We start from the raw sequence: 23,478 nt of genomic DNA, 5'->3' as shown, positions 1-23,478 counted from the left end.
CATCCTTAATGCAGGACATAAAGTACAGATATAGGAAGCATTTCTATGCTATGACAAATACAGAGAAATTAGATGGAATAAACACTGCCAAAATGCAGAGAAGCTCAAAGATTTACAGGAGGACAATACATTTAGTTTTATTTTCAATCAAATCACAACACTTTCTTTTCCAACTGCTGCAAAGTGCATCTACAATTTGTTATTACAGATCCACTTTTAAAAAGGTTTCCTGTGACATTACAGCAAGCCTCTTTTTTTCCAGAGGAATATTCCCAAATTCTTCCTCAAGTAAAAATAAAAACTCCATTCCAGTAAATGGTAATACATGAAATTACAGTAAACCAGACACTTAAGAGGACAGCCAAAACGTCTTCCAACAGTTTATTAGAAAGAATGTAGACATTAAAAAAAAAAAATCCCCACTGTCATGAACATAAATTGAGGTTTTCAGCCTGGGACAAGCTGAATTAAAAAGAGAAATAAAAAATCCAATAGTGTATTAACATTTTTTCCACTCATTTGCCATTCTGACAGTGCAAATACAATTTGGTCTAAATGTACAGACTCTCAAGCAACAATGTACAGCCTTTCTTTGTCCTCCATGCTAAGAGATGTAAAAGTTTAAGGGTCAAACAATACCAAATGTACAGGCTTCAAAACCATCTAAGTTAGGGCATTCACTAGTTTTAGCTAAGATACATCTGGAACACTGACGAGTGATCACTTAACAATAATGTGAAGTAAATTTTTTTAAAAATAAAACTTTAGTGGAATAATCCTGGAGGATATGCCAGAAGAACAACAAGTTACCAGTTTAAGGTATCAACCAATTTGTTTTATCAGCCACTTTTGAGTCCATGTTCTAAAACCTAAAATTTAGTTCTTTCTTCTAAAACCAAGAGCTTCCTATCATGTCAGTATCTATGTTATGAAGTAAAGGAGAATGAGGTGACAGGTTTTTATTGATCACAACTGCTGTATCAATTGCCTAGGACCTCAACAGCATCATGGAAGTCTGGGAAAAGTTCATGCATAAGGTTATTGCCTTAGCTGACTTAAAAAATTGCCCCATACAATGGTACAGATCAACCCTTAGTGAAGCCTTTAAAAAAAACAAACAGGTTGAAAAATGGGTTAAAGGAGGCAAATACAGCATCTGCCTTTAGAGCTATCAATTCAGAAATTCTCTCACTTATGAAATCTTGCAGAGAAGTTATTTTTCTTTCTCAAAATCCGGTGATGACAACATTCCTTACTCCAGATCTGGCATTTCTGAAAGATTTAAAAAAGATTAGTATGAAGTACAAGGGAACAATCTATCAACTTCAAAGTCTTATTAAAAAAAAAAAAAAAAGGCAGTCAACAATACAGTTAATAGTTTCAAGGGAATTGTCTTTTTTGTCTTTTTTAAATGTTAAGTCTCATATCATTCAAATTTCTACTTTGGCTATTTTATTATAGGCCACGAAGACATAATTTTCCTCTCAAGAATTATAAAGAAGTTAATGTCTATTTTCAGAGTTTGATCTTTGATGTGAAATATCACTGTAAAACATACTTTTTACAAAAATACTTACTTTCATCATCACTGTCTTGTGAATCCTGCAGAAGAAGAATTTTAAAAGTTACTGACTTGATCGAACACTCCACTGCTAACCGAACAGTTTGCCTTAAAAAGCTTCAGCACTGTACTTTTTACTAAAGTAGCAAAGATAAGTGGTTATACCAAACTTATGAATTTAATCACTGCACTTAAGAACAGGTTTATTTAAGATGAACAGACGTACAGCTGAGGATCTATCTTCCTGTAAGATGTGTGCCTTTTGGTGGGAATTGGTGCTCAACCTTTAAATCCCTTCCTCCTATCGGCTAGACTGAATCTTAGTATAAGATGGGTTTCATTTCTGTCTTTCATTTCTGTCTTGGCATTCAGTGTAACAGGAAAATGGCTCACTGTGAAGACCACTGGACTGATAGAAGACAATGAACTCCAACCTAGCTTTTGAATTGTCTAAATATTTTTCAAACTATACTCAACAACTTTCTTGAAGGTGTTAGCAGGATACCAGAGCAGGGAATGTTGAGAAGAGTGATCCAATTTATCCTTCTAATAGATTCACAACATCCATCTATTTCCTCTAGTCTCTGACCAATCCTGCTGCAAAACCTGTTTATCTCTGTCAAAATAATCTCTAAACTGATTCTTAATTGAATAAGGCATACGATGCAATGATTCTCTTGAAATCCGGTCCCTTAAGAATGGCCCATGGGACACCAGTTTCCTAGTAGGTGCCTATCCTTAAAAAAAAAATGAGCACATTTTAAAATCTGCTTTTCCCTATTATTTGTTAGAGAAAAAAAAAACCCAACAAGAAGTGGCAAAAAAAGCAATCCTGAATCTATATAAAACAACCTATAAATACATTGTTTCTTACTATTTAAGTAAACAGAGAAAAGAATTTATAGACTTACATCATCTGCTCCATCTACTTCTGGTAAATCTACATCCTCATCACCACCCATGTTGTTCATCATCTATTTGAAGTGTAAAAATTAGTTTTAAAAATGATGTTAAATTAAGCCCTAATTATTAGGTTGCAAGCTCCAGAATAAACCTTAAGTCTGTCATAGATTTCCACCAATAAAAAAAAGCAAAACAAATGTTAAGTACCTTCCTTTCTGGAAAAGGTAGATTATAAAATCCTGACAACTTGTAGGGAAGTTAAGACTAAGTTCTCACTGAAGAAAAATGAAGTTATTAAAACATATCCAGCAAGATATTTATGTATGATATAGAAATTAAACACCGAAATCCTGAATAGTACTTACCTCTGGTGCCTAAGGAAAAGAATGGGATTCATTTGTAGTTGTAAAGCTCTGCACCTTTAGCTAAATGGCACGTGTAATATGGTATTCTCACTACAGTTTTAAATACTGTGAAGAACCAATAAATGATTTAAAATGAAGTCCTTCAGGATGAGAAGGTTGTTTGTATGAAAGACCTGAACACTGAATCAAAGACTAAACAGCAATAAAAATAAAAACAAAATAAATATGATTCTTGAAATAAAAAGTACATACTATGGAGAAAATACACTTATATATGTAAATACTCTTGTATACTTACAAAACACTGGCACTAATAACAGCATACTTACATGAAGTACTAATTTCCTATTTTTAGTGGTTTCTGATCATAAAATAAGCAGTGTATTATTTAAAGAGATTCATATAACCCAAAACTAAACTATTAACAGATAGGGAGGGACTTATCTTCCCACTCGACAACTTTTCTATAAATTTCCTAAAATTAAAAAATTCAAACAACCATATGGTGTAAACAACCATATACAACTTTATACACAAAAATTTGAAACTTCTAAAATCTATGCTTACCTGCACTTTACAAAGATCCCTAATCATCAAATTGCTCAGTATAAAGGTTCTGGGCAATCTAAAATAACTAGTAAAAAGTTTCCCTACCTCTGACAGCACTGTTGAACAGTTTGGTTAATTTTCTTTGAAAAGGAATAATGCTCAAAATGTGCCAAACATGACACTAGGTGTTGAAGAAACACCGGCAATACAAATAGAACGAACTGAATACATTCATGAGCTCTTTAGGGAGGTTAAAAAAAAAAAGAAAAGAAAAGACGGCTGTTAATGTTATACTGTATAGAGACAGTAAAAGAATATAGTGTTAAGCCTGTGACATGCACAGGTGGGTAAAATGGCAGCACCAATTTCTACAGATAAGGAATAGAATTAGACAGCTGACAAGAATTGCCATATCTTCTTTTTCCTCTTTTAATTTGAAATCAAGGTGCCAGAACCATGTGAGATGTTGAGTAAGTAGTTGCAAACATGACACTAGATATTATACTACCATTTTAACTCTTAGTTATCAAAGAAACAAACAAAATCTAGTCAATTAAAATCTCAAACTGCCATGAGAAATAATTTCATCTTTAATTTACAACCTAATGTTCTTTTTCTAATCAGCTTTAGTGCCATACCATTTATTTCATAAGGTTTATTCTATCCGAAGGGAAATCAATGATTTTACCCCTTTGGCCACCGGCAGTATGTACTTAAATTCTTTCCTTGATTTTGCTAACTAAAACATCTTTACACACCACTCATCATGCACATCTCACTACCATTTTTCTGTTTAAGACATTATATTCATATTCCATGGGTCCAAAATGCAAACCAATCCATCCTCCTAAAAAAACCTGTTTCGATGTCAGAATAGAAATTAGCTATATCACGTGGACTCTATAGCTTATTTTTTGTCTTTAAATCAACTTTAGAACTTACCACTAATTTATTTATTTTTACCACTAATTTTTTTAAAAAATTATAAAACAATGTTAAACTTCAGGATTAAATGGCCATTGTTAAGATCCAACTTGGTTTTGCCACAAAATGACCTTGAAAGTAAAATAATGCAGGTCTTAAATACCACTAGGTGCTTAAAAACCAAATTAAATTCACATAGAAATGTACAGAGAGGGAGGTGGAAAAAATGCATTTATAAGAACTTACCTCAGAGAAACGATCAAAATTAGACATGTCTTCATCTGAATCATCCTCCCAGTCTTTCCAATTATTGAAGTCGACACTAAGCCAGTTAAGCTACAGATCAATACAAATATCACCCTATGATTAGGTTAATTTACACTTATTGGTATGTATCTTAAGATTTCATTGTTTGAACTGTGGGTTCATATTAGTGAGGCGTGGACTTAACATACACACACAAAAGAACAAACTAACAAAATCAATTCAAATGTAGTCATTAACAGCAAAGACAGTTTCACATAGCCTCCTTCACAGTTGTTAAACAATTCTCTTTTTTAGAAACAAAATCAAAATTCATTGGTAGGAACTATTCTCAAGTAAAATGGACTTTTTTTGGTAACACCAAATATGCTCCTGTGTGATATGTAACTTATAGAAGCTTAGAATCTAAGCAAAATCTGTCTCTTGAATTCAGCAAAAGTTCTGCATCAACTAGTGACTGACCTTCTTCTGACCATACTCGGTTTTAAGTTAAAACTAATAAAACCCAAGGAAAAAAAACTTGTAAAAACACAAGACCTTCTTTTAATTTTTTTTTAAGGTTTGTTTATTTTTGAAAGACAGACACAGAGCATGAGCAGGGAAAGGGCAGAGAGAGAAGACACAATCTGAAGCACGCTCCAGGTTCCGAGCTGATAGCTCAGAGCCTGACACAGGGCTCAAACTCATGAACCGCAAGATCATGACCTGAGCCAAAGTTGGCCGCATAACAGAATGAGCCACCCAGGCGCCCCAAGAACACAAGACTTTAATAACACTTAACTATGAAACAAAAACATTATATTCCTCATGGAAAACAAATGTGTCTTTTATTACTTAAAAATGTTAAACTCCCTCCCCCCCTTCCATGAAAAGAAACATACCTTTGCCCTTTCTTTTGTTAACCTTGGCCATGACTGGCCAGATTCGCCTTTTCGTAAACAGCATAAAATTGATCGGTCCGTTCTTTTATGCTTGGAATCCTAAAAACCAAAACAAAAAAGCACTATCCAGTATCACTACAGAACATAAAGTAGAGTGTCATTCTCCACTCTCCCTTCTAATTTCTTTCCCTACATTTTCTCTACACTCAAAGAAACATCCCCTAGTTTACTAAACATTTCATGAACTATCGAAATTGCAAAAAACTTTTCCCACCCTGTACAAGGTGAATAAAACCATAAAAAATACCAACTAAAAAGATATTGACTAAATATGGTACAATTATAGAACAGTTTAAAAATTCTATAAGGTTAGATAAGGTAAGCCTAAAAAACAAACAGTGATAGCAAGAACAAAAGGAGTCTGCAGAAAAGTAGTTCAAAGGGGGATATATTGCAAAAAATACAAATATGCCTAGTTAGCCTCTGAATTGTTAAGAAAAATCATTGTTGCTAAGAAGAATACTTGATGTATGTCCATTTCCTCCCAATTTAAACTGGAATTAAAGCATTAAGACTACTTACATTTGGATCAATACAGTGGAAAAGATCAATTTCATTTAAATGTTTAAAATTATCACTTCCTCCAAGACAACTGTATTAAAAAAAAAAAAAGAAAAAAAATGAACCTCTTGAAAGAGGTGAAGATTAGTAATAACCAGTGAAAACAAGCAAGCCAAAGTTATTCAGTTGTCCAAAATAAGCTTCTTACCCAATGATGTAAAATGGTAACTTACCTGAATGTAAGTTTGGATTTTTCGAAATTTACATTAACATCTTTACTGTCTTCAACACAAAATTCAATGAAGACATAGTCCCTTCGATCGTACCATTTTGCAGAAGCAGGCTGCCTACAAAGAGATAAAATTAGACAACGTTAAGCTGGAATTAATTAACTGAATATTTACATAACCTCCAAATGTTTGTATATAAGTAACATTTCTCTCTTCCATTAAAATAGGGATTATTTTATAACAGTTTATTATAATTTCAAACAGAAATTACATCTTTCGGGGCGCTTGGGTGGCTCAGTTGGTTAAGCATCTGACTTCTGCTCAGGTAAGGATCTGATCTCATGGTTCCTGAGTTACAGCCCCGCAGCAGACTCTGAACTGACAGTGTGGAGCTGCCTAGGATTCTTTCTCTCTCCCTTACTGCCCCTCCTCAACTTGTACAAGGGCTCATGCTCTCAAAATAAATAACTTTTTAAAAACCTACATCTTTACTCTTAACTGCATTCCAAGTCAAAACACAATAACTGACTTCACAATATGAAAGAATTAAAAAATGAGTCAATGCTCAATAGGGTTAACCATTAGGTAGTCCTGGCAAAATTTATGTGCCATTCCTTTAGAGCCCTGCTACTAAACGTCAAGGTCAAAGAATTAACAAATCAGAAAGGATCCACCTTCTACTGAAATACTGTATTCAACATTTTTTCTTATAGTGTTACATACAACACCAGGAACTTACCTGGAGGTGGGATATAATTGATAGTGTTTGTCTCCAGAAAAGTTCTCATTGGTAGCTTTTTTTTTTTTTTTAATGTTTTATTTTTGAGAACAAGAGAGACAGCATAAGCAGGAGAGGGTCAGAGAGAGAGGGAGACATAGAATCTGAAGACAGGCTCCAGGCTCTGAGCTAGCTGTCAGCATAGAGCCTGACACGGGGCTAGAACCCATGAACCATGAGATCATGACCTGAGCCAAAGCCAGATGCTTAACCAACTAAGCCACCCAGGCGCCCCACTCTGTAGCTTATTTCTGACTATATCAAGCAACCATTTTTCCAAAGTACAAATTTTCCTACCCAACTTTTATGATTCTAAATAATGATACTTAAGAATTAAGCTTCTTTACAGCCTCATCTTTTACTCTGTCTACACATGCATTTGATATATACTATAAGAAACCTGGAGTATTTGCTTTTTCCTTATTATTCTTCTGCTCCCGTCTCCTGCAATATACCTTTCCTCTTCATTATGTCAGTTGCCTAGAGCTCTACCCATGCATTATAATTATGTTTTAGAATACGGTTAAAAAACTGCTAGAAGCAAATGCAGTCAAATATAGTTGATTAATAGGAGATAAAGACTATATGTAGTAAGTACTTTTCTTTGATATTGTTCTTTGTATGGGGTACTTGAGGTGCTCCTGGGTGGCTCAGTCAGTTAAGCATCTGACTTCAGATCAGGTCATGATCTCCCGGTTCGTGGGATTGAACCCAGCATCAGGCTCTGTGCTGACAGCTAGCTCAGAGCCTGGGGCCTGTCTTCAGATTCTGTGTCTCCCTCTCTCTCTGACCCTCCCCTGTTTATGCTGTCTCTCTCTCTCTCTAAAATAAATAAAAACAGTAAAAAAAAAAAAAAAAGTATGGGGTACTTGGGTGGCTCAGTTAGGTGTTTTTTAAAAATATTTTTATTTATTTTTGAGAGAGAGAGAGAGAGAGAGAGAGAGGGAGACAGTGTGAACAGGGGAGGGTCAGAGAGAGAGGGAGACACAGATTCCGAAGATAGGCTCCAGGCTCTGAGCTGTCAGCACAGAGCCCGATGTGGGGCTCGAACCCACGAACCGTGAGATCATGACCTGAGCAGAAGTGGGACGCCGAACCGACTGAGCCACCCAGGTGCCCCCAGTTAGGGGTCTTAACTCTTAGTGTTGGCTCAGGTCATGATCTCATGGTTCATGCGTTTGAACCCCATTTTGGGGTCTGCACGGACAGTGCAGAGCCTGCTTGGGATTCTCTGTCTCTCTCCCTCTGTCCCTCCCCCACTCATGTTTGCAGTCTCAAAACTTTACAATATTAAACAAAATTTTAAATAATTTGTAATAACATGAAATAACAAAATGAAATGAAATAAAATAATTCTTTGTGGGGCACCAGAAGAGAATGCAATTCTTTAAGAAAAGATATTCTTGGGGTGTCTGGGTGGCTCCGTTGGTTACCTGTCCGACTTCGGCTCAGGTCATGATCTCACGGTTAATGGGTCTGAGCCCTGCATCGGGCTCTGTGCTGACAGCTCAGCCTGGAGCCTGCTTCAGATTCTGTGTCTCCCTTTCTCTCTCTCTCTGCAACACACACCCCCACCCACCGCCCGTGCTCTGTCTCAAAAATAAATAAACCAAAAAAAATAAAGAAAAACCAAAGATAAAAAAATTTGTTAACATTTATTTCTTTATGAGCAACAGAGACTGAGCATGAGTGGGGGAGGGGTAGACAGAATGGGAGAGACAGAATCTGAAGCAGGCTCCAGCCTCTGAGCTGTCAGCACAGAGCCTGATGCAGGGCTTGAACCCATGGACTGAGAGAGATGATGACCTCAGCAAAGTCGGACATTCAACTGACTGAACCATTCAGGGCACCCCAAGAAAAGATACTCTTAAAAAAAGTTTTCTTGGGGCACCTGGGTGGCTCAGTCGGTTGAGCCTCGACTTCAGCCCAGGTCATGATGTCATGTTTGTGGGTTCAAGCCCCGTGTTGATTTCCGATTCTGTGTCTCCCTCTCTCTCTGCCCCTGCCTGCTCATGCTCTGTCTGTCTCAAAAATAAAACATTAAAAAAAAAAATTAAAAAAAGTTTTCTTTGTAATCTTTAGACAAATATCCTTATATGCATTAAAATTCCCAGAAGAATTCACACAGTCCCCCACAGCATTTGACTCTCCGGAAAGAACCAGAAAGAAAAGGAGGCAAAGAAAAGGTAGCAGAACATCATTCTCAAAAGTTTCACTTATTTTATAAGCATACTCTGCTTTGATAATCTAAAAATTGAAGTATTTGGCTATACCAGAATCCTTTGTATTTTTTAGACTGTTCTATAAACCTAAGATACAAGTTAAGAACTATTAGTCATCATTATGTTTGAACACTACTCATAAATCAACTCAAATAAAAGGAATTGTTTTGTCCAAGTCCTGAAATTCCCAACCCTAAGGAGCAGCAGTTTAAAGTCCCTCCTAGAAATAAAAAGTGCTTATCAACATTTTGACACAATTGTTAAACCTAACTAGTCATATTCCACTCTGGGATATTGGTATCAGATCCAAAGTAGGTTATCGTTATTATGGATGGCAAATTTTTAAAGTCTAAAAACCAGCAAATCAGCAAGAATAAAGTGATTTCTTTAGGCATCTATCAATAGATTAAAAAAAAAAACAACAGATTTTTACATGCCTCTGAAGAAATGTCTAACCAAACTTCTGTTGGATTAAGGAATCACAACTTCTAATATTATGTTAATATGGCTAACAAACAAAATTAGGTGACCATAGACCACACATTATTTTTAGCTCATTTTCTTGCCAAAAAAGTGTTCTCAACATGTGGTAACATTTTTTTAAAAATTGCTCAGCTGTCAGCACAGAGCCCATTGTGAGGCTCAAACCCACAAACTGTGAGGATCACGACCCGAGCCAAAGTCGGATGCTGAATCAACTGAGCCACCCAGACACCCCCATGTGGTAACATTTTTAAGAAATTTATTTTTATTTTGAGTGTGAGCGGGCAAGGTGCTGGGAGGGGTGTGCGGATAGAGGATCTGAAGCAGGCTCTGAGAAGCCAGCAGACAGCCTGATGTAGGGATCGAACTCATGAACCATGAGATCACAACACAAGCTGAAGTCAGACATTCAACTGACTGAGCCACCCAGGTGCCCCAACATATTGTCTTTAACTGAAAATACTGGGACACCTGGGTGGCTCAGTCAATTAAGCAGCTGGTATCAGCTCAGGGGATCTCACAATTCGTGGGTTTGAGCCCTGCATCAGGCTCTGTGCTGACAGCTCAGAGCCTGGAGCCTGCTTCAGATTCTGTGTCTCCTTCACTCTCTCTCTGGCCCTCCCCTGATCACACCATCTCTGTCTCTCAAAAATAAATAAATGTTAAAAAAAATAATAATAATTTTTAATTTAAAAAATTGGGGTGCCTGGGTGGCTCAGTTGGCTAAGTGCCCGACTCTGGCTCAGATCATGATCTCGTGATTCGTGGGTTCTAGCCCTGCATTGGGCTCTGTGCTGACAGCTCAGATCCTAGAGCCTCCTTCAGATTCTATGTCTCCCTCTCTCTCTCTCTGCCCCTCCTGGATCATGCTCTATCCCTGTCTCTCAATACTGATTAAATTAAAACAAAAAAATTTTTTAAAAATAACTGAAAATATTTGCTAACTTATACATAAAATTTTAAATGACTAGGTTCACAGATTTTATTAAATAATCTTTACACTCAACATGGGGCTCAAACTTATAACCCAACATGAGTTGTTACACACTCTACCAACTGAGCCAGCAAGGCATCCCTAAGTTCACAAATTTTCAAACTGAAGTAACCATACAGTCAGTATGTTTAAAAAGCGCTAATGAAAACCATCTGAAGCAATGACTACAACAGTGCCAAAATACTATTTCCAACGAAAGTAAACAAATTTCCTATACAGAAATGACAGACCTCAGGTGTAAGGTGGGATGAGGTTGGGACATTTTGTGCAAATGTAGCCATTAAAAACTATGAGATCAGTTATGGAGCACCTAGGTGGTTCCATCAGTTGAGCATCCAACTCTTGATTTTGGCTCGGGTCATGACCTCATACTTCCTGGGATTAAGCCCTGAATCAAGCAGACAGTATGGAACCTGTTTGGGTTTCTCTCTCTGTTCCTCCCCTACTAGCTTTTGTGCTCTTGTAAAATAAACAAACTTAAAAAAAAAAAAAAAAGGCAAAACAAAACTATATGCACAGTGAGAACCAGAGGTAATAATAAGGGTCTCCCTACATTGACCAACGACAATTCTAGACCACCAGAAGATGCTGTGGATACAACTCTCTACAAATTGGCTGTCAAAGAGAAAAGAATTAGGCATTTTTCCTTCTTCCTCTTCATGGTAAACTGGACAGAAGGATCAGTTCATGGAAGAAAACTATAGAATTTCAGCTTTGGAGTGGAATAAAATAGTGGGGGGAAGCATGTGTCACCATTTTGCAACTTTTACACTGATTTGGTAGTGATCATCAATGAAAGAAGCCATTAAGATGATTAGATTAGGGGTGCCTGGGTGGCTCGGTTGGTTGAGTGTCTGACTTCAGTCGAGGTCACGATCTCAAGGTGAGTTTGAGCCCCCCATCAGGGTCTGTGATGACAGCTCAAAGCCTGGAATCTGCTTTGGATTCTGTGTCTCCCTCTCTGCCCTGCCCCCACTCACACTTGGTCTCAAAAATAAAAGCAAAAATGTTACAATTTGTTTAAAGATTAGAGTAATAAAGAATTTATTATCAATAATTAATAATTTGTAATTAATAGTTAATAAAGAATTTAACATCACTTAAAGTGGGACAACCAGACCTATAATGTCCTTATCTGATGCAATATGATATACTCCATAGAAAACTTAATTCCAGTCTACAAAAAATTGCAGGAAAAAATTTTTTTGATACAAGAAAGTAAGCAATCCAGAATACTGTTAAATCAATGCTATAAAGAAGGGACTGCTCTAGATTAAAAGAAACCAAAGAGTTATGAAACATGTAGAGGACACCACAGTGGTTTAGTCAGTTAAGCATGACTCTTGACCTTGGCTCAGGTCATGCATGATTTCATGGTTCATGAGATGGAGCCCCAAATCAGGCTCAGTGCTGACACCAAGAAGCTTACTTGGGATTCTTTCTCTGCCCCTCCTGGACTTTCTCTCTCTCAAAAATAAACATTAAACAAAACATATCCAATTTGTGAACCTGGTCTGCATCTCCATCCGGACCTAAACGTAAAAAGAGATTACTAAAACTGACCACATGAATATGGACAGGGTATTAGATAATATGAAATTCAGCATTAGTTTTGTTAGGCGTGAAAGAGTTTTTATGAAGAGAAAAAAAAAAAGTCCATTCAAGATGAAAACTTAAGTATACGGGGTTTGCTTTAAGAGTTCAGGAGGGTCGCCTGCGTGGATCAGTCGATTAAGCATCACGACCCCATGATTTTATGTGTCTGGCTCCATTTGGACAGTGTGGAGCCTGGCTTGGGATTCTCAGTCTTCCTCTCTTTTTGCTCCTCCCCCACTCACACTGTCTGACTGTCTCTCTCTCAAAAATAAACCTGAAGAAAGAAAGAAAAAAAAAAAAGACTCCAGGAAAAGAAAAAGTAAAGCAATGTGGCAAAGGTCTACTCTGCAGCAAATCTGGATGACTGGTAGAAAGGGATTATATTTATTATACATTTTAAAAGAATGCTGTTAAACAATTCTAGCAAGGAATACTTTCTTCCTTTAGTGTGACCCAGTCTAATTTTGAAATCGTGTTACAGTTGGTTAGTGGGGGAATTCTTTTCCCAATACATTTTACAAATGGTATTTCAATAAACTCTAGTATATGCTTTTATAACCAAATTTTAAAACATAATCTGAAGATTATGTTTACCTCATAGAAGTTATATATTAAGATCTATAGGGGCGCCTGGGTGGCTCAGTTGGTTAAAGCGACCAACTTCAGCTCAGGTCATGATCTCACAGTCTGTGGGTTCAAGCCCACGTTGGGCTCTGTGCTGACAGCTCAGAGCTTGAAGCCTGCTTCAAATTCTGTCTCCTTCTCCCTCTCTGCCCCTCCCCAACTTGTGTTCTCTCTCTCAAAAATAATTAAATGTAAAAAAAAAAGACCTATAGTAATAGACAAGCACACTAATGATGACACGGTTATTACCAAGGCTGTATAAAAAAAGTAATATATTACTCTTCAATTTATTCATATTGAGGACACTGGAATCAGAGATCTTTTTCTTTTCCTCAAATTCACATTAAGTAATCTATAGTTGTATCATTGTTGTGAACTGAACTGTATCCCCCCCAAAGTCTTATGTTGAAATCCTAAACCCTCCAGACTTCAGAATGTGAATAATGTATTTGGAGAGAGAATCTTAAAATGAAATCTTAAGGTAGGCCATAAATTTAACATGACTGGTGTCCATACAAAAGATTAGGACACAGAAGAAAAAGACCCTGTTGAAGATGCAGAAGAGGTCCAGTAACCCCCATTTATGGTACTTTGTTATGGCAGCTCTAGCTAGCTAATACAATCATTTACCAAGTAACAAAATTAAATGATTATTTAAGCCAGGGGTTGACATGGAAGCTAAAAATGTTTATTTTAATTTTTAACGTTATTAAAAACAAGCATGCAGGACAGAGATATTTGTGACCTGAAAAGCTTAGCATTTACTAGGTAATCCTAATTTCAACCATCAAAGTATCCCAGAGGGGACCCTATATTTAACCTAAACCAGTAGTAAACACATATATTCACTCATCTAGAAGAGAACTCGATTGTGAAATCCTGCTTATCTTCTGTGAGACTCACATTCCTTTTTTCTAGTAACTGAAAAAGGAACAGGTTTAACTTGAACACTAGCTCATAAACTAATTATATTTATTTATCTCTAGCCTTATACTAACAGTGACAAAATCTGTAAGCACTGTGCAAGTAAATACCCTCATAGTAAATACCTACAGATGTAAAAACCTTTTTTCACCTCTGCATATGCTATATAAATAATCCCCTATTTAAACTTTTTTTTTTTTAATTTATTTTTGGGGCACCTGGGTGGCTCAGTCCATTGGGCGTCTGGCTTCGGCTCAGGTCATGATCTCATGGTTTGTGGGTTCAAGCCCCGTGTCGGGCTCTGTGCTGAGAGCTAGCTCAGAGCCTGGAGCCTGTTTCAGATTCTGTGTCTTCCTCTCTCTTTGACCCTCCCCTGCTCGTGCTGTCTCCGTCTCTCAAAAATAAATAAAAAACAGAAAAAAAAATCCCCTATTTAAAGCAAAACAAAACCAACTCCCCCCTCCAAACATTCCCCCAACATGTGGGACATTCCTCAAGGTTCCTGCACTTAAGCCCCGCATCAGGCTCTGTTGTCAGCGTGGAGCCCACCTGAAATCCTGTCTTTCTCTCTACCTTTACTCCACTTGCTCTCTCTCAAAAATAAACAAAAAAAAATTGGTTAAAACATACAAATGTACTAAACAAAATAGCAATAATGACCATTTAAAAAAAAGTTCTACTTCTGTAAAAGTATTTAAGGGACTGAAAAATGTGACATAAAGATGCTAATTAGCAATAACCATTATGATAAAATAGGCAAATATATATATTTCTTGAGAGAGAGAGAAAGAGTATGCTCGCAGTGAGCATGCCAAACATGTAGGCATGTGCATGGGGGAGGGGCACAAAAGAGAAGGGGACAGAAGATTTGAAGCAGGGGGCTCAAACTCAGGAACCAAATCATGACCCAAACCAAAGTCTACACTTAACTGACTGAGCCACGCAGGTGCCCCAATAGGCAAAAGTATTTTTAGGGGCGCCTGGGTGGCTCAGTCGGTTAAACCTCCGACTTCAGCTCAGGTCAGATCTCACGTTAGTGGGTTCGAGCCCCGTGTCGGGCTCTGTGCTGGCAGCTTGCACAGAGCCTGGAGCCTGCTTCCGTTTCTGTGTCTCCTTCTCTCTCTGCCCCTCCCCCTCTCATGCTGTGTCTCCCTCTGTATCAAAAATAAATAAAGCATTAAAAAAATAATAATAAAAAAAGTATTTTTAAATCGGTCTTATCTTTAACTGATGGCCTCGTTAAGAAACTAATCAAACAGTACATGCCTGTCAGCCCAGAGCCTGCTTAGGATTCTCTCCCTGCCCCTCAAAATAAACAAACTTATTTTTAAAAAATTGTTGGGGGGGGGCGGGGAAGGACATATCAGTTAAATAGGAACCTATGGCAATTACCCAGTTAAGACAGATAGTGTATCCAAAACATAACCAATAAACTATTCCTAAAATAAATATTCCCAAAAAATAAAAGACTCAAGTCAAATGTACTTGGAGAGTATATACTAATTTAGTAGTACTTCTTTTCCAGATTTCCAAAAAAAAGCAAATACTCATTAACAGAATATAAAATCAGACAGTTGATTTTTATAAATGGCTCTAATCAGCTTAATCTTTCACCTACTCACCACTGATCTACTTTCTAATCTATAGGATATATTGTTGAATTTGGCTGAAATGTGATAGAGGAGAATACAATAGTAAAAGACCCCTCTTATGCTCAACTCTCACCATCAAGCACCCCAGGTAGGGGCGCTACTTGAGGTGTTTGATGGTGAAGGCTGGACCTAAGAGAGAGACTTTCTGGGATTCTCTCTCCTCTGCCCCTCCCCCAGTTGTGCAGGAGGGAAGCTTCTCCCTTGAAACCTAAAAAAAAAAAATCGCCTCATGTAGACCAGCCTAACAGCTAAAATACATTTAGAGTTGAAATGTTATTTAATAAATATTTACTAAGCATGAGGCCACGAATTGTTCTGGAGGCAGAGCAATGGACAAAATAGACAAAGCTTACATTCAAGTTAGATGAAATTTAGTCCAAAAATCTCCTGGGGGTAAAAGGATCAGATCCATTACTAGCAGCTTATCTTTATTAATGTATAAATAGACAATATGTCATGACAATGTTCTCAAAAAAAAAATGATAACATCTGGTTATCAGGACAGCTTAGCTTTGAACGTAGGAGTAGGGACCCTCTACACAGTTGAAAATCCAAGCAGAACTTATGACTCTCATAAAACTTAGCTACTAATAGCCCACTGTTGATCAGAACCTCATCAATAACACATACTTTGCATGTTATAATATTATACACTGTATTCTTAACATTGAAGCTAGAGAAAAATGCTAAGAAAATCACAAGAAAAATATATTTAGGGGCACCTTGGTGGCTCAGTCAATCATCCAACTTCGCTCCGGTCATGATCTTATGGCTGGAGAGTTCAAGTCCTCATCAGGCTCTGTGCTGACAGCTCAGAACCTGGCACCTGCTAAGAATTCTATGTCTCCTTCCCTCTCTCTGCCCCTCCCTGCTCTACTGTCTCTCTCAAAAATTAACATTAAAAATATATATATACACTCACACACTATTTACACATATATTTACGGGGAACCTGGGTGGGTCAACGGGTTAAGTGTCTGACTCTTGTTTTCAGCTCAAGTCATGATCTCACAGCACTGTGATGCACAGTACTGTCAGCATAGAGCCTGCTTAGGATTCTTCCTCCGTCCCTCCCTAGCCTGTGCTCTTTCTCTCAAAATAAACAAAAAAACCCACTTACAATACTGTATTTATTGTAAAAAATCTACCTAAGTGGACCCAGAGTTCAAACCAGTGTTATTCAAGGATCAACTGTACTTAATTAGTTTCTTTACAAGTTTATTCTTTTTCCCCTTATAAATTTATTGTTAATGGAGCATAAGTATTTGTATGAAATAAAAGATCACTCTGAATTCTAAGACAAACAATAATAATCAGATGACTAGCTTTTTACTAGAGCTTAATAATGAAGTAACTATCTTCTAGATTTAGGAATAAACAGGTTTCTATTAAGTAGGAATTGTCTTAAAGACTAGATTCACTAACTTTTTATACATCTCAGAATATCTTTAAATATCAAGTATGATTACAGACAAGGGGTGCCTGGGTGGCTCAGTCGGTTAAGCGTCTAGCTTCAGCTCAGGTCATGATCTTACGGTTCATGGGTTCAGGCCCCGCATCGGGCTTTGTGCAGAGTTAGCTCAGAGCCTGGAGCCTGCTTCAGATTCTGTGTCTCCCTCTCTCTCTGCCCTTCCCCTACTCGTGCTCTGTTTCTCTGTCTCAATAATAAACATAAAAAAAATTAAAAAGCAGTTCCAGGTTCACAGACTGAGCATTTTTTCCTTCATCAAAACGTTCTGTCTACAAATGTCTAAAACCAAATGCTCTTATACACATATTCTTTCCTCAAAGAAACCCCAAGATCTGCTTCTCATATACTTTCAGATCATCTGTACATCAGCTGTACCACCATGTAAAACTTTCTGGAAAGGTGATCTGAGTACACATGCTAGTCCTGTAGCTTCCAAATTTTGTGACAAGGTACATCAGGGCACCATGAGAAGCTTACAGGGCTGCTACAAGGTATCTTAAATTTGAGAAAAATTTAGTGATACTCAACCTCATTCAAGACACCTAGTAGTTCAGAGGCAGACTGTACTACATCCCTCTCCATTAACCTTCATCTTTGCAAAGCTGTATTTTTGGTGGCTGCTAAAATGTTTTAAAAGGGGGAGGGTCTACGAAAAAAAAAATCAGTGGGGAACAGAAACTGAGATGTTAGTATCCAATCTGACTTCAAGGTATATGAAGTTATACAATCCCGGGGCACCTGGGTGGCTCAATCTGTTGAACACAGTCTTTAGTTCAAGGCATAATCTCAAGGTTTGTGAGTTGGAGCCCCACATCTGGCTTGCTGCTGTCAATGCACAAAGCCTGCTTCCAATCCTCTGTCCCCCTCTCTGCCCCTCCCCAGCTCACGTGGTCTCAAAAATAAGACATTGGGGGAAAAAAGCTACACAGTGCCCAAAACGCATACATATTCCTTTACTAAATGGTGGTTATAAAAGAAACTGCATTTTTCTTTCAACTATTATATATTAGTTTTTCAAAGACTACTAGCTAGGCTATTTAGACAAATTACTTCAGTTGTCTGGACCCAGCTACCTAATCAACAGAATGGCTAGGTTACTCCTTTGGCCAGCAACATCTTAAAACAAAAACAATACATTAAAAAAAAAACACACACACAAACATAAAAACCACTTACTAAGACTAGTACTTCTGAACTACTACTTGTGAACCTCTGTACTAGTTCCATTATTTGGTAATTCCTACTCTAAAACAAAAAGTGGGAGGTGGCTCAGTGGGTTAAGAGTCCGACTCTAGGGGCGCCTGGGTGGCTCAGTTGGTTGGACTTCAGCTTGGGTCATGATCTCACATTTCGGACTCTGGGCTGACAGCTAGTTCAGAGCCTGGAACCTGTCTTCGGATTCTGTGTCCCCCTCTCTCTCTGACCCTCCCCTGCTTGCACTGTCTCCCTCTCTCAAAAATAAATACATTAATAAATAAGTAACAAAAAAATTCAAAAAGGTGAAAACTGCTCTTAAAAGACAGTATTCCTCCCCATAAACCTAGTGCCTTTCTCCCATGCAACTCCAACCTTCCTACATCCCCATTTCTGTGCACACGTCGCTTTAAACATCCCCAAAGCAAACACAACTTTTCTTCATACAAATAAAATTCAAACAAGGTCAATGTCTCATTGCCTCCATTACAGGCAAATTTCAGAGCCTCGCGGCTCCTTTACCATATGTCAAGAAGTGGCACAAGTTTAACAGAAACAATTGAAATAGTATTAATAACAAAACTACAGAGACACTTATTTCTTTGGAAATAAAAGTTTCACCTGGAAAAATACTCTCCCTTTTTGTAAAGTGGAAAAAAACAAACCGGTCAGAAATCCTGAGTTCCAATCCTATTTGGGACAATTAGCACTGTGTGAATTGGCATTTGAAGAAGTATATCCTAGAACTTAATAATACATATTAAAAATTTTAAGAAAACCTGTCTGTGACTTATATCCTTTCAGTACACAAAGATAATTAAAATGCTGAGCTGGAAAGGCCTAAAGAAAACACTTTATAGCAATATACGATGACATGTGAAGATAAACTACTGCACAGAAAATCCCCCAACAGTGTATTTTGGCTTTGGAATACAATATGAAGGAGGACATACTACTGCTCAAGGTAATATTTTAAAAGCAGTTGGCATTTTCCTGAAAAACCAAAAGTTCAAAGGTGTCCTGAGGAAGCATAGAAGTCAGCCTCAATTTAAAATTATCAATGCCAATCTACACAGTAATACAAAGTTTACTACAACACACATTTCTGTAACAAAATACACTAGGTACAACAATTTTCAATTTAAGAACTCTGATGATAAAAAAAAGAATTGTGATAAAGTTCTGTAAAAATTTAAGAGAGACTAATTCTAAACCGTTCATATCACAAATTTTTTCCCGAAATGTGACTACCTAAGACCCGAAAATGATACAGCTTCAAGATTTTAAAACAGAAAATACAATTAAACATGGAATTAACAGTACATACTGGCCTGCACTAAATCATCCCTTCCAGTTTCTAATGTTTTCTAGTTAAAGTCTAACTAAGCATAGAAAAAAAAAAAAAAAAAAGAAAATCCAGTTGCTAGGTTACAATGGGTAAGAAATCAACACTGAACAAAACCCATCATCAGTTATTCTTCCTTAACTTCCAGAAATTAACCATATACCATATGCTCACTATTACAATTTGTTTTGGAGGCTGAAGACAAAAAAACTGATGATTTTATTTTGGGGACTCAATTCTATGAAGCTGAACAATGGCAAAAGTATTCAAGATTTCAACCAATGTTAAGAGAATCACAATTATGTTTCTAGAGAATTTTTATTAATTCATATACAAGATCACTAAAAGAATGACTTCAAATAGCTCAGAACTGAGTAAAACAGGGGCACCTGGCAGGCTCAGATGGAGGAGCATGGGACTCTGATCTCCAAGTCATGAGTTCGAGCCCCACATTGGGTGTAGAGATTACAAAAACGAAACAAAACAAAAAGAACCTTAAAAACCTTCCCTTAAAAATTTTCTTTTCTATGTTTACTGAGTTCAAATTAGAATTAGAACCAACTACAATAACTAAAAAAACAAATTACCACATGACCCTTCTCCTTGACCCTAGTTTGAAGGAGAGGTCCTAAAATCCCAACCTTCTCCAAAATGAGACAGAATTGGGTGGTTTTTTTTTTTAACATTTATTTTTGAGACAAAGACAGAGTGTGAACAAGGGAGGGGCAGAAAGAGAGGGAGACACAGAATCTGAAACAAGCCCCAGGCTCTGAAATGCCAGCACAGAGCCTGACTTGGGGTTCGAACTCCCAGACCAAGAGATCATGACCTGAGCCAAAGCTGAGGCTTAACAACCTGAGCCACCCAGGCGCCCAGAGATTGAGTTTTTATGTAAATTATTAGACAAAACTTTGAAAAAACATGATCAAAAAAATGTACCTAGAAAATCACTACTAAATAGTATTCAAATAAGAAAAACAGACAGACCTTAAAACTCTTAAAATACCCAGACATAAATACAGGTCCCTCTCCACATCTAAAATAATGTTTATATCATGTTCAAGGAGCATGTGAATGACTCTTGATCTCGGGGTGGTGAGTTCAGACCCCACACAGGGGGGGTAGAGATTAATACTTAAAGAAAATTAACTGAAAGAAAAAAATTTTTAATGTTTATAGCACACTCAAACAAAATGAGTCCTTATCAATAAGCCAGATTCTTCCTTTTTTACCTAACTCAAATAACTGATTCATCATAATTATCCTGAAAACGGTTTCTGTAATACAATTAGTTTAAAAATTTGCAAGATGGCATTTATTTTTAAAACGAGGAGACTTAGCTGGTCTCTTCAAAATACTGATTGAAAGCATTCTTGTAACAGACTGCTTTTTGGAATATCGATTGTTCACACTTTTCATCTGGGTTTTTAATCTATTTACTTAAGGTCTCTAACTACTACATGTTATTTCCCAAAAGTATATTTCAAATCATTTTAAACGTATTTCTTAGTGAAAAGATATTTTGTTTGGCTACATTAGTCTATTAAGTTGGTAGCTTATCTGAGCACTTGTATCCTCCTAGAGTCTCAAAATAAAAATTTTAAGACTGACGATGCTGCTACATTTTTTGGAATAAAGATTTTCCAAGGAAAAGCAAAAGCTACTTTACAGAGATTAAAATATTATATTGCATACCACTGGGATGGGGGGTATTCTAGATGTCCCCTTTATACAATAATACTGTTCCAGAGTCTTGCTCTCCCTATCATTAACCAACAGCAGTGTATCCTTTAGCCCAATATACTCATCATCAATATTGTTACTTGGTTAAGTAACCCTTTGAAAGTGCATTACTTTTCACGGGAATTAAACGTGTTACCCTTCAATTACTCTCTCAAAATCTTTCACGGAACAGTTAGTACCAAAAAAAAAAAAAAAAACCTATAAAACGGGTATTTCTCACATCTGGAAAGACAGAGCTTTTCCTGAGAATATAAGTCCTGGAAGTGGGAGTGCCAAAATTCTTTATTAGATTTTTTTTAAAAAACACAAAGGTTTTTTTTTTTTTTTACCATAATCAAATTAAGTTAAAAAAACTTGTCACCTCAACGTAAAGAAATTTAAGCTTTTCTTAAAGGCAACAAAAGGGCATCTACATACCTATTTCAACCTTAATTAACATAGGATAATGCAACCTAGCCTCAAGTTTGCTGTAAAATACTGAAAACGTCCCCAAGTATCTTTTGACTTGACACGTGCGGAACGACCTGCTCAATGCTAACTCCTCGCGGCCATGGGCAAGATATGAGTTTTGTCAAGCTTCACCCGTTTCAAGAGATTTGAGTCAGAAAGCCTGGAAAGGTCCGTACCCAAGAAATCATGATCCCGGAGAGGGAAATAAGTTGTGGGGACAGTATGACCTCCATGCAGTTGCCTAGCAGTACTGTCGCTCACGGCGGAAGGCCGCGTGGTGCTCTGCGGGGAGCATTGCCAGCCTTCTGGTAGCAACCCACCACAGGTGCACTTGGCCCAGGGCCTGGTCCCAACATCAGAAAGGGGCAGAACCAGACTGCCCCAAAAGCTAAGTGGCTTTATCCAAAAGGCCCCGCGCCTTCAGGACGCCCGCACGGCAGGAAACTCACAGAAGAGTAAGGCCTAAGGCTAAGTTACGGAGTTAGAGTAACCCGGACTCGCAGAAGAGGAAAAGTGGGATTTCAGGCGCGGGGAAGCCTAGGAACCGTTCAGAGGTGGGGAAAACGGACATCTGGAGGAAAAATGTCCTCCACCCGCCAACGGTAACCGGAACAAGGATACTGGACCTCCCACCAGAAGAAAGAACGACTGCCGCCACAGAAGGGAGAAAGCCGAGGGGGGTCGAAATCGGGGGAGGAAAGGGGGGGGTTCCCGGCAGCCCCCTGCGCGGCCTCGGCCTCCCTCAGGGACGACCTTCCTTTGGCGGGGTGTCGCACTCACATCGTGAACGGGGCAGGGGGGACGGGCGAACGGGTGGGCGGGCCTCTCTGGCGGCAGCTGCTGGGCAGTCGACTCTTCTCCGGTGGCGACTCCGGCGTTTTCTTCCCGGTCGCGGCCTCTTCTCTCTTCCCTCAAGCGACGGCGGCGGCGGGCTCGACCTGGATCCCCAGAATGCACCGCGCGTAGAGAGCGACTCCTCCGATCGGGGAGAAGAGGAAAGTGTAGGAAAAGGGGCGCGAGGACGGAAAATGAACGTGCGTGCGTGCGAGCGAGGGGTGGTGAGGCCGGGCGGCGGCTGGTGACGCAGCAAAATGCCCGGGCCCTGCCGCCGCGCGTGCGCACTCTTTGTTTTCGGGCTCCTGCGCGGTTTTCTAGAGCTATCTACGGAAAGGGCGGGGCCTCCCAGCTCCTTCGCGATCCTTCCCGGCTCTGGCCCCGCCCTGCATTGCCTCCCTCCGGTCCGGCTAGTTCCCGCCTCTCCTCCCGCGCTCCCCCTTCGCGTTAGAAAACCGTTGGCCACTTAACCGCCCGGCCACGCGCGTTGGGCGATCTCCCCGAGAAACGGCTGTGTTGACAGCAGGAGGAAGGCTGAAGCGGAGGGAGACAGAGGCTTGAAAGGCAAACAGATTGGTTACTGTTGAGGGAGTACACTGATGAAACAGTCTCTAGCAAAAAGACATGAAAAACCTGTGCTGGTGATATTTGCGGAAAAAGGCTAACTTAAGAATCGAGGGCCTGGGTGTAACTGGCCATTTTTCTGAAGGTTGGAGACTCTTGTCCAGGGGCAGCGGAAATGTGTAGTCTTGGGTTGAGGAGAAACGTTTGCCTTTTGGGGAGGCCATTTGCCCCTTCTTTGAGATAATTAGGGCTATAGGTGAGACAAGGAGGTTATGTAAGCGGAGAGTCTAAGTTCGTGGGAATGGGGAGACCAGGACACTCCCTGTCTGCAGGCACATCCGTTTGGGGAGGAGGTTACCCAATCTA

The 23,478-nt window shown here is 38.6% G+C and overlaps 1 protein-coding gene across 2 annotated transcripts; it reads right to left on the bottom strand.

Moving 5' to 3' along the window:
- Positions 1–111: 111 nt before the first annotated feature.
- On the bottom strand, positions 112–22,825 carry PTGES3 (prostaglandin E synthase 3). Of its 2 annotated transcripts, XM_029954149.1 has the most exons (8): positions 22,495–22,821; positions 6,242–6,355; positions 6,030–6,099; positions 5,448–5,546; positions 4,549–4,638; positions 2,473–2,535; positions 1,578–1,602; positions 112–1,272 (listed from the first exon to the last, which is right to left on the bottom strand). In XM_029954149.1, coding segments are annotated over exons 1-8 (483 nt in total). In that variant the 5' UTR covers positions 22,497–22,821; the 3' UTR covers positions 112–1,252. The 2 variants fall into 2 exon arrangements, with proteins under 2 accessions (XP_029810009.1, XP_029810010.1); XM_029954150.1 differs by lacking the exon at positions 2,473–2,535 and having other exon boundaries at positions 22,495–22,825.
- Positions 22,826–23,478: the final 653 nt, after the last annotated feature.

Source organism: Suricata suricatta, chromosome 10 (genome assembly GCF_006229205.1).
Source record: "Suricata suricatta isolate VVHF042 chromosome 10, meerkat_22Aug2017_6uvM2_HiC, whole genome shotgun sequence".
Lineage (NCBI taxonomy): Eukaryota > Metazoa > Chordata > Mammalia > Carnivora > Herpestidae > Suricata > Suricata suricatta.
The sequence above is the reverse complement of the archived record's forward strand: the minus strand, read 5'-3'. Positions and strand labels throughout refer to the sequence as shown.